The 15,616-nt window shown below is 39.5% G+C and overlaps 1 protein-coding gene across 2 annotated transcripts in view; it reads right to left on the reverse strand.

Annotated features, from left to right (window-relative positions):
- The window catches only part of grip2b (glutamate receptor interacting protein 2b), a 290,071-nt gene that overhangs the window by 41,431 nt on the left and 233,024 nt on the right, over positions 1-15,616 (reverse strand). For both annotated transcript variants that reach the window (XM_080890400.1, XM_080890399.1), the window contains exons 2-6: positions 10,013-10,090; positions 5,840-5,975; positions 5,515-5,660; positions 4,074-4,160; positions 3,380-3,455 (exon numbers count right to left, since the gene is read on the reverse strand). In XM_080890400.1, the coding sequence (XP_080746526.1) occupies positions 3,380-3,455; positions 4,074-4,160; positions 5,515-5,660; positions 5,840-5,975; positions 10,013-10,090 (523 nt within the window). The remainder of the gene's footprint in view (positions 1-3,379; positions 3,456-4,073; positions 4,161-5,514; positions 5,661-5,839; positions 5,976-10,012; positions 10,091-15,616) is intronic.

Raw genomic sequence — 15,616 nt, forward strand, 5'->3', positions numbered from 1 at the left:
CAATTTGCATGTAGTTCCAGCTTTCTTTCTTCCATAAAATTCTAGCATGTTTAATTTTAACACATCAACAGTTTATTGTCCTTCTTCACTATTCCTTTTACCATCACTATTTCAATCTGACTTCAGATTTGCCTATCTTGTGTCGCTAGGAAAATATTGCAAAAGCAAGCATATAATGTCAGTTAAAAATGACGAAATATCAAATGCCAAACCTTCCCTTTTTTCCCCAACATATTCTGTGTTCTTCATTCCTTCCACTCAGCCCTGTTTGTTCTTTAACTTAGTTCTTCATCTTGCTCATTTCCTTTCTGCCCAGCTAGATCCAAGCCTCTTTCTTCTCCTAACTTTCACTTCCACAATATTGTCTTGTGATCTCATCATCCTCTTTTCTCTCCCCTTATCTGTCTGAGACTTGCAGTAAAAATTCACCTTCATTTCAAATCAAGGACACACATGGAAACAGCATGAAATGTCTTCAGCATTTAAAATGTTGGTCTGTTTTCAGTGCCTGGTTAAAAAAACAACAACAACGAAAGCAAACAAACAAAAAACACTTATACAGAGAGATCCTCTGTGTTTTTAGAGGCACTCAGGAGGACCGTTTAGGCAATTTTTTACTTCCACAAAAATGGATGTGTAACATTTTGAATTTTTAATGCAGTGCGCCACATTAGAGCACTGATAGATGCTTTATGCTGATGTCAGAGTGCGAGTAACACTGAGCTGTAATCATACCAGCCAGATGTCTTCAAACAGGATGCTGATTGCCCTGAAGCCTTTCAACATGATGCGAGCTAAGCTATAACCCAAAGGCTCTATTGTGGCAGGAATTACTCCATGTGACAGGAGTATTTCTTGACAGATTTACACATTTTTCATCGGTTTTCAATATTGGTGCAGAATAACATACATGGTACATACAGGGTGTCGGATAAGCACATGAAAAGGTACAATACCAACAGGTGATTCCAGGAAAATTTCAGGAAATTTAAAATTTAAAGGTTCTACCATATGTTGATTGAAACAGATAAGCTTTTAGAACTTGACTGATATTTAACCTGTTTTTAGACCTGCAGGGTATCTTTCTATCTGTATCTGACAATGAAGTGAAAGCAGTTTCTTTGTGGTCCTGTAAAAAACACCATGGATCTCTAACACTTTCAGAGAAGGCACTTTAATTCCCACTGGGTAATTCTAAAAATGTAGACACTCCTGGGACTGTATGGTGCTGTGGATTAAGTTTTTTTTTTCCAATTGGCATATAAATGGGATATAAAACAGCATGAATATCTCATTCGTTTCCCCAGGACTGACCCACATTTTGAAGACGATTTTCTTTAGAACAGTATTAGATGAGCTTCAGGGTGAAATAACTCAATAGTAAGAATTTAATCTTTAATCTTTGTCCTGGTCTGCCAGTTCTGTCTGTGAACTAGTGAAGGTTCAGTCGGTCTGTAAGGCCGTGTAATGTGTGATTATTTGATGAAGGTTTACACTTCTGTATATACAAATGACCAATTTGGCAACATCATTATATATCTGATGGGTCAGCAGTCGCTTTGACAAATCTAAGATGGATTTACAGCAACAATCAAGCCCTTATGAATCAAATGAAACTGTAAAATATCTTAATCAGTAGAAAGACGAGGCATTAAGTACTCAAGCTTAGTACTTTGGCACTTTTGCATCTGCTTTAAATATTGCTGCAGAGCAATCTCAAAACAGGACCTGTCAGAATAAAAATAGCAACTTACAGTTCGAATTTCTAGGAGGAAATGATTGCATCTGCTAAGTGATCAGAGAAGAAGGTTATATTCCAATGTTTTGTTGAAAAGGGACAGCTGAGTCAATCATGTTCTTCAAAATTGGAAATGTTGGGTGCTGAAGTTTGCCTAATGCTAGTGTTGATGTGTGACAATCAGATGTAAGATATTGCTTTATTACAAACCTCTAAAACAGGCTCAGTGGTCCTTATTGTGTAATAAATGGCTTTCCTATTTTGTGTTTTAATGATGGTGGGTGACAGCAGATCACTCTTAAAGCTCAGTGATTCACTTGTAATCACATAATTTTCACATTCAATCAATTCGTTGAACTGAAGTCCTTTGAAGCACACCGACTGAAAAACAAAACTGCTTTTCTTTTGTCTTTTTTAATGACTTTTGTGCTTTTAACTTTAAAAACAGTTTGAAAGAAAACCTCACAAACAAACCTCCACCAGAATATATGAGGTCTGACTTTCTATAAATGGTGGACTTTCTTTGGCCATCACAGTTATGGATATCTGTATATGTATATCTATATCCATTTTAAACATGGAAATTAGTTTTATTTCTAAAACAATATTATTTACACTATTTCTAGATGGTTTAATTATTACTGTGTGAGATCAGTTAAACAGTAGCAAAGCTGACATGTATATGAAAATGTCGTATTATGACTTAAACATCAAGCCTGAGACAGACACATGATGACAACATTAAAAGGATACGATGATTCATGCCATTGCAGCTATGAGTAACACATAACTGTCGACATACCAGTGACGGTCACTGGAAATGACACCATTATCCTTGGGGTCTATTCGCATGAAGGCACAGACAAATCTCCCAGACTCCCGACGGGAATGGGTTGAGCTGTGGTGTTGCTAGTTTACACTCAATGGAGGCCACTTCTTGTCTGGCTTTTATTTCTCCCAGACATTATTTTTAATGGGAAGACATTGCCCTTTTCACCTTCCAAAATGACTAAATAATCTCTATTTCTGGGTCTCACTGCATGTGTTTTTTATGTTTGTTTAGATATGTCAGTGTAACTGTGCTGGAGTATTTGCATTCACACATATTGATGCATATGTGTGAATGCAAATGCATTAAAGGGCATAAATGAAAATCCAACATGGCAGGTCTTCCACCATTATGCACCGCCAGTTTAAATGCACCTTGGTAGTGATTCTTTGTAATTCTGTTTAAGGGATAAGATACCGTTCTCAGAAAGGATATTCTGTTATTTGGTGTGTTTTGTAGGTATTGGAGAACACAGTCTAACTAGACGGCACAAAGTCTCCCATAGATGTTCAACTGACTTTAAATCAAGTGCCTGCAGAGATCATAGAATGCATTTCATATATTTTTATACTTATCAAGCCATTCAGTGACCCCTCAGGATGAATGGGGGCTATACCATCCTTGAAGAGACCACTGCTATCAGGATAGAAAGGTATCATCACTTAGACCAAGTGCATTGGCTTGCAGTGACACTGCAGACCCAAACCATGCCAGGAAAATGGCCCTACCATTTTCCATTCATTGTCAGTCTATTCGTCCATTCATCACCTACATGTGTGCCAGTTATTCTTGTTTAATCATGCATTCAGTACCTGTCTGCTGGGCCTCCTGGCCTGACATAGGTGACCACTAAAGGGCGTGATTTGTGCCAGTCCTCATGGGTACCGCCTGTAAGAGGAGCAGGGCAAAGCTCTTTACACTAAATTCTGGAGACACATTACAAAGAAATACCACATCAGCTTAATATTTACTTATTTATTTATCTACATTGCAGTAAATAAAAATGTGATACAGCATTTTTTTACCCTTATCCTAAAATGCTTTTAATGTATCATTTGTTGAGAAAATCGAATATTAAAATGTAAACTTCAGATCTTTAAATACAAATTTAGATGAACCGACAAAAACAAAGCAAGGGGAGTGATGTTGTCTTTCTTTTTGGTCTAGACAACCCAAAATGTGATGTGCAGATATGTGGATGCCAGGTCCTAGGAGGTTAACATTAACAAAGTAGAGAAACACTGCCAAACTACAACCATCACAAGGTGGCAGTTCAAAAATATTCCTCTCAGTAGAATGAGTAGTATAATTAACTAATTTATTCATATATTTACTAAGCATAGACAAAATTCCTTTCTAATAAATATGGGAACAGCTGCTGTACAATATATTGCCAACAGTTCAATGTAGTGTAGATGACACCATTTCACTAATATGTTACTTCTAACTAAGTGCATAACCATAAAAAAAACATACAGTAATGGGCTTTTTTTAAGTGACAGATACCTCTCATGACGAAACCAAAACTGTTCCCTTCTTTGTGCAAACAGATGTCAATTGTCTTTGATATAACCCCTGAGGTGCTGTCTGGTGCTTTGAGTCAAGAAACACACACACAGAAACACAGAGAGAGAGAAAGAAAGAGAATTGAGGGATTAATCCGGCACAATTAAAATGTATCAGCATAACCTGAAGTTTACATCATGACATTAGAGCACTGATATTTAATGTAGAACAATTAAACAATAATAATTACTTGAATGCTCTTCAATTACACTGCACTACAAAACAAAACAAAAACACTCCTGTATTAAACTATGCATGGTATTTGAGTGTCAATTCAGGATTCCCTTAAATTTCTATACTTAAAAACTACACTTATTATCGTAAAATTAAATATCCTAAAATGAAAATAATGTTCTGAAGAGAGATGTTGAAGGTTCAAACATCCATCAGTGTTGTTTTCTGAGGCAAATCTATTCAGCTAGCCACAGCCTATCAAAATACAACACTATACAGCTCAATTTGGTTGAAAAATGAAAAGTTGTCTTCTCAGCAAATAATCTAGTTAAATGCCATTCCCATAGAGCATTTTTCCTTTTAAATATTAAAACCCCCTCATTTGTATCATCTATATAGCTTCATGTAGACTTTGTTTTTAATTGGGTTATGTCACATTGTGTGCTGCACTGTGAGTATAGCTGAGCAGGCCTCTTGGGAGTCCGTAGGGCGCATTGGTAGAGCAACATTTGGCACTGCTTTCTTGTAAGAAAGTTTGGTTTGTATTGTGCTGTTTGGAGAGGTGTTGAGGAGGAAAAGTATCCTTTTTACTTTTCTATCCAATTTAACTAATAGCTTGTCTTTTTGTGGGAATCTTTTCAGTGACATGAACAGATGTCTTTATTTTACAGGGTGGACATGTTCAAATGAAATAATTTTTCCTGTGTGTGTTTCCTCAGCATGTGCTGCAGATAAAATAAAATAGACAAGTGTAATAGATCCAGCAGTATAAATATTGTTCAGATGACACAGGACAAAGTTTTATAACGTTAAATAATCTAAAGCTATAAAATGACTATCAGTAAATCCCTATGATTGAGAAGTACAGTAAAGACAGGAGACTGTGCCAAGAGTTTAATCATTTAAATGAATGAAGGAGCTGTCTCTTAGCAAGTAAACAAATGTATCAATATCTAGCGCCAATGTTCAGTATCAATGAAGAAGTAGTATATACTATACATAGTGAGACCTTGGGGTGACATGCGGGTTTTGTCTGTATCTAGCTGTCATTTACATTTACTTTTCTATTCAGAATTACAATATTCATTCCAGTATCCGGCAATTTCTAATGTGATATTGGATAGGACCTTACTGACATCACTAACTCATATCTTAACGACTTTATAAATCACGTAGAAACAACCAGCCTAGCTGTACAAATACATACCTGTGGGGGGCAGTTCATACTCCACCTCCAGCAGAACCCTCTCTCCTACATTTTTCAATAAGCTGATTATCTCTTCGTGCCGCAGTTTGGTCAGATTGATCCCATTCACGGATTTGATGTAGTCCCCAACATTTAACTGGTCACTCCTGCACAAAGAAGGGACAAAAAGATGTAAAGGCTTGCACAAATGAGAAAGGCTTTAACCACATGTTTCTTTTTCCTTTTATAAAATGACCCATTTATGGTACAGAATATTGCTGAATAGCAAGACAGTCTGAATCTATGTATTCATCCTCATCTTAGAGGTTGACTGTGTTTCACTCACCTGGCTGCCAGTCCTCCAGGTCGTAAGTTTGATACACGTGGTTTTCCATCCTTATCAGTTCCTCCTGAGATGGTGAGGCCCAGTGTGCTGCCTTCTTTCTTCACCAGCTCCACCATAGTCACCCCCCGCAGAGCTTCTAACCAAACACACACACACACGCACATAAAAACGATACACACACAATACAGGCAGAGGGAAGGACATACCAATACACACACAGGGATGTGTACACAGACATATGTAGCCACACTCAAACATACAAAATACAGGAGAGGAATAAGTGGTTAGTGTCTGTTCATTCATTCCAATTCCTGGATTAAAGCTTTAATAGTTTCTAAAAGATAAAAACAAACTAAGACAATTGTTCCTGTTTGTCCTTGAGTGAGACACTGATCTCGTGTTGGCTTAAAAGAGCTGAAATGACTAAAACGTAATGTGAATTTCAGACAAGATAAGAATCAGATAATGATAATTAGGAGTGCCCTTTGTCTCTTGTTGTCACTCCACTTGAAGACTTCCTGGCAGGGATGAAAAGGTCTTTAAAGGTTAAAGTACACCAGCAGAAAGCAGAAGTTTAGATCAATTTTCACTTCCAGCTGAGAAATTAACAAAAGTAATCAACACTGCACCTAATATACTTTGCTGCTAAAACGTTATATTTTACAGAATCTGCAACTCTAACTGTCCTTATTAAACAAACAATCAAACAAAAAAGCAAACAAACAAATAATTTAGTAAGTATAATTATTTGAAAAAACTGTCCACAAAATATACTACATTTTCTTGACCAATAATGTTACTTTCATTAACTTCGAAATAGCTGTTATGTACAGTTAAAACTCTAATGAATCCTCTGAAAGAAGGATCAAGGATTGGTGGACCACTCTGACTTTTTCAACATGAGGACAAAAGAACTGTGTAATGCAGAAGAACTACTTAATGCAATATTCCCTAAACACCTAAATAGACTACTCCATGAACCAAAGAAACACAACATTCATGAGAATTCCATCAAAATTCCAACACTTATTAAAAAACTATTTTTAGAGTGAGTTGAAGTTGTGTCATTTTTTTCGGTATTCTAAAACATATAAGGCCGATTGAGTTTGGTTAAGTCATGATGGGAGTAATTATTACTGGTCAAAAAAAATGGCATGAGTAAGGAAAATGTAAGACTTTCTAGGTTCATGAAAAGGCTAAGGAATTTGGTTCAAAACAGCCAGGGGAATCTTGGGAGATGAATAAGCCTTTACCAAAGTAATAAGTAAACTAAAACCCCAGAGCTGTCATGACATGGTGTTGCCTTCCCATTTGTCTATTTGTATCATTACCATTTACATACACCATGAGCGCACAGAAGCATTCCCATACACAAAAACACATCAACACACAAGCAGATGAGATAAAGCTTTTGTGTGATAGATGCCTAGATTAGGTACATCCCTCAGGCAACACTCAGGATCAGTGAAGTGCTTCACACCACAGTTATCTCTGATAGGCATTATGCAGCATATACAGGGACATGCACATTATTAGCAGAAAGGCACTCATTCATTCATTAGTCCTTGTGCTACTCACATTTGCATAAAAGCAACGCTTTTCCAAATGTAGTCTGGATGATGTGAACATTTTCTGAAGAGAATCCATCACTAATTTTTTTTTTCTGCAAAGCTGCAGAACTGAGGATGTTGGAATTCATAAAGTTTTGATCTTGTAGAATGATTTTTATACTGCACAAAAGAAAACTTGTAGAATGATTGATGTACTACAGAGAAATGGGAGGAGTATTACTGTACATGTAATAATGATGAGATAAACGGAAACACTTAAAATACAATAATAATAATAATTATTTTAAAATTTAAAATAATTTAAAAAAAATTCTTAATTTTTTAAAGCAAGCAAAGTGACCTAAGTTCTAGGAATGTAGCTGACTTATGTACAAATTGATAAAGATGTGACCTAAAAGATGATCAGAAAGAGGTCACAGATACATAACACAGAATAATAATAATACTAATAATAGACCTATTTAAAACTTCACGGGGAAACAAGCAGAAAACAATTCTTTTTTAAAGATTCCTTAAGCCTAGAAGAAGTTAATGAAAAGATGATGAAAATATAACTGAAGGCTCTCAACCTTTGACGAGCCATAAATTACAGTTTTCATTCATGTTGTCAATTATAGTGTATTGTTGGGCAATCATGAATAATGAGGAGGTTATAAAACAGCTAAAAAAGCTAAGGGGAAAAAAAAAATCAGTATTAGTCATCAGCTCGACTAAATGTGTAGTTTTGGACCTTTGGTTAGTCATGACTCAGATATAAATGTGTGCTTTCTAGAAAAGCAGCCAAAAAAAACCAAACTTAGAAAGCTTTCTTAGGTAAGATGTTTACTTTAGAAGACCAAGTTTAATTGTGACCATTGGTAATTTCCAAGAAATACATTTTTTTAAAGCATTGGCTACTGGCTACACCCCTTTAAACAGAATTTTTAGGATATACCTTAAAAAACACAGACAGAGAACAAGAGAGAAAGTGACAGACAGAAAATTACACATTACAGGGAGTGCAGAATTATTAGGCAAATGAGTATTTTGTCCACATCATCCTCTTCATGCATGTTGTCTTACTCCAAGCTGTATAGGCTCAAAAGCCTACTACCAATTAAGCATATTAGGTGATGTGCATCTCTGTAATGAGAAGGGGTGTGGTCTAATGACATCAACACCCTATATCAGGTGTGCATAATTATTAGGCAACGTCCTTTCCTTTGGCAAAATGGGTCAAAAGAAGGACTTGACAGGCTCAGAAAAGTCAAAAATAGTGAGATATCTTGCAGAGGGATGCAGCAGTCTCAAAATTGCAAAGCTTCTGAAGCGTGATCATCGAACAATCAAGCGTTTCATTCAAAATAGTCAACAGGGTCGCAAGAAGCGTGTGGAAAAACCAAGGCGCAAAATAACTGCCCATGAACTGAGAAAAGTCAAGCGTGCAGCTGCCAAGATGCCACTTGCCACCAGTTTGGCCATATTTCAGAGCTGCAACATCACTGGAGTGCCCAAAAGCACAAGGTGTGCAATACTCAGAGACATGGCCAAGGTAAGAAAGGCTGAAAGACGACCACCGCTGAACAAGACACACAAGCTGAAATGTCAAGACTGGGCCAAGAAATGTCTCAAGACTGATTTTTCTAAGGTTTTATGGACTGATGAAATGAGAGTGAGTCTTGATGGGCCAGATGGATGGGCCCGTGGCTGGATTGGTAAAGGGCAGAGAGCTCCAGTCCGACTCAGACGCCAGCAAGGTGGAGTACTGGTTTGGGCTGGTATCATCAAAGATGAGCTTGTGGGGCCTTTTCGGGTTGAGGATGGAGTCAAGCTCAACTCCCAGTCCTACTGCCAGTTTCTGGAAGACACCTTCTTCAAACAGTGGTACAGGAAGAAGTCTGCATCCTTCAAGAAAAACATGATTTTCATGCAGGACAATGCTCCATCACACGCGTCCAAGTACTCCACAGCATGGCTGGCAAGAAAGGGTATAAAAGAAGAAAAACTAATGACATGGCCACCTTGTTCACCTGATCTGAACCCCATTGAGAACCTGTGGTCCATCATCAAATGTGAGATTTACAAGGAGGGAAAACAGTACACCTCTCTGTACAGTGTCTGGGAGGCTGTGGTTGCTGCTGCACGCAATGTTGATGGTGAACAGATCAAAACACTGACAGAATCCATGGATGGCAGGCTTTTGAGTGTCCTTGCAAAGAAAGGTGGCTATATTGGTCGCTGATTTGTTTTTGTTTTGTTTTTGAATGTCAGAAATGCATATTTGTGAATGTGGAGATGTTATATTGGTTTCACTGGTAAAAATAAATAATTGAAATGGGTATATATTTGGTTTTTGTTAAGTTGCCTAATAATTATGCACAGTAATAGTCACCTGCACACACAGATATCCCCCTAAAATAGCTAAAACTAAAAAGAAACTAAAAACTACTTCCAAAAACATTCAGCTTTGATATTAATGAGTTTTTTGGGTTCATTGAGAACATGGTTGTTGTTCAATAATAACATTATTCCTCAAAAATACAACTTGCCTAATAATTCTGCACTCCCTGTTCATAGAAATTTATAGGTATGTAGCTAGTGGTAGTTGGTGTTGGCCACTTACCAGGTATGCTGTGTCTTCTTGAGGCCATGGTATGCTCTGGTCCAGAGATATCCTTAGTTTTCCCATATGGTCCATCATCTAAAGAGAAAAGAGAAACAGAATTGAACTTTAGTATTTTTAAATGTATTTTGGAACAGTTAAAGCTTCAATATTTTGACTGTGACAAGGCAAAAATGATTAGTTTATATGAACCCGAGGAAGGAGCTTGGAAAGAAAAGCGTCTGGACTTCTTTGAGTTGCTTGAAGACGTTTCACCTCTCATCAGAGAAGCTTCTTCAGTTCTAAGGTCAAATGGCAGAGAGTCCCAGATTTAAACCCAGTGGGAGTTTCCCCCCAAAGAGGGACAAAGTGATCCTGGTGATCCTCTACCTAATCACATGAGCCAAGGTGTGAAAGCGGGTGTGGGTCACAATCAGCCAAGGTGTCGGGTGAGCCCATTGTGAAACCTGGCCCCACCTTATCATGTGATTTCCTGAGATCAGATGGCCCAGGATGTGAGTGGGCGTTAAGGTGTCTGGGAAGGGATCTCAAAACTGGATTATAGATGGCAGACAGTTGGTGTCGTAAACCACCGCCTCTGTTCAAAGATGGTCGCTCACAGTGGACATAAATGGCTTCTTTCACTCCTCTTTCAAACCATCTGTCCTCTCTGTCCAAAATGTGAACATTGGCATCCTCGAAAGAGTGTCCTTTATCCTTAAGATGCAGATGGACAGCTGAGTCTTGTCCCGTGGAGGTGGCTCTTCTGTGTTGTGCCATGCGCTTGTGAAGTGGCTGTTTGGTCTCTCCGATGTAGAGGTCTGGGCATTCCTCGCTGCACTGTACAGCATACACCACATTGTTAAGTTTGTGTTTAGGAGTTTTGTCTTTCGGGCTAACCAGTTTTTGTCCGAGTGTGTTGCTGGGTCTGAAGTACACTGGGATGTCGTGCTTGAAGAGAACCCTCCTGAGTTTTAGACTACGATGACCTGGATGACTGAGAACCTTCACAGACGAACCCGAGGATGAATTATCAGGTTTGCTTGGGGTGCACTGTACGTATGGCTATCTGACTCAACAGAAAGTCCTCAACACAAATAATGAAGGACACCACAAACGAATAACTACATAAAAGACCAAAAAATTCCATTTATTAATGGTGCTTATATACTGTAACCATACACCTAAAGACCTGTTTAGAAAAGCAATCATGCTAACACTGTCGGCACCTTTTTAGCTCACTTTCAACACAGGAATCACATTTCATATCTTAACTGACTGTGGTGTCCTCCCAAACTTCTCACATGTGATACTGAATATATGAAATTTGTAGCAACATAATAATACCCCTGCACATTAGTTTATGACCATAAGATGATCACAAAGCTCTTTTGTTTTTGATTTGGACTTTGTTATTCAGATATATCATTTCATTCACACTCTCATTCACACCTGTACACAGCTTCCGTAAATTGTATTGCTTGTCAGTGATGGTACTGTTGAGTAATGGTTTCTGCTCCCAGTTTCAGTTGACACTGGTCTGAGCATATCTGATGATGATTCTGAGAGGTACAACAAAAATGTCTGATAGCTAATCCATGACTGAGAATGTAAAGACAAGCCTGCAGCACTGCATCTGTTACTTCTATCAATCTTTTTTTTCCTTAAGGATCAAAGGGGTTTCATGCCCCAACTGAACAGATGCAAACACAGTTGGCCTTCCTGCCTTTAGAGCTGCAAATATTCTCTAAATGCTTCTTCGAGGGAATTTTCTCCCTTGTAAGAGTTTTTTTTTTAAAGAAATGCTGTGTAAAATGTTGAAAAAAAAAAAACACCCCACATTTGTAATCTCCGTACTACAACTGAAATTGCATCAGTTTTGCACACTACTATGTGAAGATTACATGTAAGGGAGATTTTCCAGTTACCTACACACTGTCACTTTAACTAACTTTAAGTAGGTTGACACATTGGCAAATACCCAGAAGAGCTGTTGAAGGAAGTCTCCTGCCAGTTTGAACAATGAAACAGAGGCCAACACTATATGTCACATTTGGGGGAACAGATGTCATGCTTTATAGTCTGCGGCAGAGACTTTCTGGCAAATATCTAGAAGACATTTAATATTTTATTTTTCTTCTGCTCAGATCACCACAGCTTTCTAAAGCTGTTCTTTTTTTGTTCCTAAATTAAAAGCACAGGAGGGAATCTTGTATACAAACTTAAATTAAATGTCACAATGCCTGCCTGTCTACATACTTGCAGTAACCACTTTCCTTTTTAATTGGGAGGTTCTTCCAATAAAGAAAGTACTTTTTGAATACAATATCAATGATGTGATCATGAATATGAAGCAGTTGCACAGCTGCAGTTTCCAGTTTTAATTCCTGTCTAGCTAACAAAGATAATAGTAATTCTGCCTGTAGGTGGTGTCAATGTGCTCTATCTACAAGTGAGCCACCCGCTGACAGCGTGACTGCAACTTTTCTTTTTTATACATATCTGCAAAATTAATTTGGCTCTGCATGAATTGTCCAGGAATGTCTTTCTGCTTTTTATGAAGAAGAACAAAGAGGGGCCAGAAATTATTGCGGATATAACTGAATATCACTAAATATATGTATTTGATGCATCATAATGTCCTTTTGGCACTAGTATCACACAATAATGCAAATAAATCGAAGCTGCTCTTTTCTTTTCTACCATAGAACGAATATAGAGCTTTTGTGTAAGGAATCATTAATTTTTTTTTACTATAAATCTGCTTTTCCTTTTCAATCTATTATTGAGTACAATTATATTAATGCACATATTTTAAGGACTCATCTATGATATATTAAGGATATTAAGTATTTTGCTAACCCACACTCTTTAACTTAGTTTGACAGCAGCTGCGACAGCAGAGCTGAGCTTGTTGTTGTTGTTGTGACTCTGAAGGGAAAGGATGTGTCCTACTTTACAACCTCTGCTCCATCGGAGGGATGGGATAAGTTTAACAATTCATAAACCACTTCCCAGTTATTTTCATACTCTAATTCAGAAGTTGCATTAAAACCAGGCACAATTATGCCACAGCTTAAACATAAATGTCTTAGCCAATTTTCCAAAATAAATGCATATTTGTAATGCTGTTCCAGAGCAACATTTTAAATCAGCTTACTACCATTAGCAGAGTAAGCACTTAAAAAACATTTGTAACAGTACCAAAGAAACCGCAAACGTTAGCTGGCCAGAATTAACGATTGTGTGACATATTACTTTAACAGCCAAATTAACAAGGTATTTGCTTTCTATATTTTACTAATATGTCAAGAAATCTCTGTATGTTGTCAGTCTTCACACTGGGCAGGCCTAATGCTAAGGGTCAGAGTAAGTGCTCTAAGTTTTATTTTAATCACCAGAGGCAAAAGTAACATCATGTTCAGACAGTCCAGAAAGTATTCTATATTCAATTCCACCAGGATCAACACATTTTTTCTTCTTTTTTTTTTATTGTTGTCACTACATGTTCCTGAAATTATTGACATTCTATGATCTCTAGTTGCCACATTGCTGCTAGTGTCTTCCTGTGTGGTAGCGAGTTTCCTGTGACATCTACCTTCCCTGATACTGACAGGACTAAAAATAGTCCTGTAGGAGTAGGAGCAGAAACACATTTGAGGTAGAAGGATATAAGTACACATAAACCCTTTTTAATCACTACAAGTGTACGCCTGTGAGTGCAGAAACTCCATTCATTTTTAATAGAATTAAAATCTATACATTGGTCTGGCGGTTTGCACAGTTGACTAATGGCTCATTCAGTTTACAACATGAAAGAGCAGAAAGGTTAGGTCAGCATATGAGTTGGTGTGGGTTTTTTTTTTAATGTGTTTTATGTTTTTGAGCTTGCGTATCTATCCTTTTTCTGTGTCTAAATATCATAATTAGTTACAATGTTTATGTTGTTTATTCAACATATGCATAACTCCTTCACTGTCAAGGCTTTGGCCTTTAAACAAATTGGTGAACTAAATTTTATTGTGTGCCGGGTGGTGGCCAGGAGCGGAGGCCCTGGCGGACCGATCCCCGGCTGCCAATTGGGACATGGAATGTCACCTCTCTGGTGAGTTAGTGCGTGAGGTTGAGAGGTACTGGCTAGATATAGTCGGGCTCACCTCTACGCATGACTTGGGCTCTGGAACCAGTCTTCTGGAGAGGGGCTGGACTCTGTCTCAGTCTGGAGTTGCCCCTAATGAGAGGCGGCGGGCTGGGGTGGGTATGCTAATATCCCCTCGGCTTGCTGCTGGTACGTTGGGGTTCTTCCCGGTGGATGAGAGGGTTTGTTCCCTCCGCCTTAGGGTCGGGGAACGGATCCTGACTGTCATCTGCGCTTATGCGCCGAGTGGCAGTTCAGAGTACCTGGGTGGGGTGCTGGAAGGTGCTCCACCTGGAGACTCTGTTGTCCTGCTGGGAGACTTCAATGCTCACGCGGGTAACAACAGCGAGACCTGGAGGGGCGTGTTTGGGAGGATCGGCCTCCCTGATCTGAATCCGAGCGGTGTTTTGTTATTGGACTTCTGTGCAAATCACAGTTTGGCCATAACGAACACCTTGTTCAAACAGAAGAGTGTCCATAAGTGCACGTGGCACCAGGACGCTCTAGGCCGCAGGTCGATGATCAATTTTGTAATCGTATCACCCGACCTGCGACCATATGTTCTGGACACTCGGGTAAAGAGAGGGGCTGAGCTGTCAACTGATCACCACCTGGTGGTGAGTTGGATCAGGTGGCGGGGGAGGATGCTAGACAGACCCGGTGCACTTAAACGTGTAGTAAGCGTGTGCTGGGAACGTCTAGCAGAGGCCCCAGTCCACGAGATCTTCAACGCACACCTCCGGCAGAGCTTCAACAGCATTCCGAGGGATACTGGGGACATTGAGTCCGAATGGACCATGTTCAGCATCTCCATTGCTGAAGCTGCTGCATTGAGCCCCGAACCAAATGGTGGACACCAGAGGTGAAGGGAGACACCAGGCTGAAGAAGGAGTCCTATCGGGCTTGGTTAGCCTGTGGGACTCCGGAGGCAGCCGACAGGTATCGACAGGCCAAGCGGAACGCAGCTCGGGCAGTGGCTGAAGCAAAAACTCGGGTGAGGGAGGAGTTCGGAGAGGCCATGGAAAAAGACTTTCAGACTGCCTCGAAGAGATTCTGGCAAACTGTCAGGTGTATCAGGAGGGGAAAGCGGTGCTCTACCTGCACTGTGTATAGTGCTGGCCTCTCCCTTAGAGATAGGGTGAGAAGTTCGGCCATCCGGGAGGGGCTCAGAGTAGAGCAGCTGCTGCTCCACATCGAAAGGAGCAGCTGAGGTGGTTTGGGCATCTGACAAGGATGCCTCCTGGGCGCCTCCTGGGTGAGGTGTTCCGGGCATATTGCACCGGGAGGAGGCCCCGGGGCAGACCCAGGACACGCTGGAGAGATTATATCTCTCGGCTGGCCTGGGAACGCCTTGGTGTTCCCCCAGATAAGCTGGAGGAGGTGGCTGGGGAGAGGGAGGTCTGGGTTTCTCTGCTTAGGCTGCTGCCGCCGCGACCCGGCCCCGGATAAAGCGGATGAAGATGGATGGATGGATGGATGGATGGATG

Source organism: Rhamphochromis sp. 'chilingali' (assembly GCF_963969265.1).
Source record: "Rhamphochromis sp. 'chilingali' genome assembly, chromosome: 9".
Lineage (NCBI taxonomy): Eukaryota > Metazoa > Chordata > Actinopteri > Cichliformes > Cichlidae > Rhamphochromis > Rhamphochromis sp. 'chilingali'.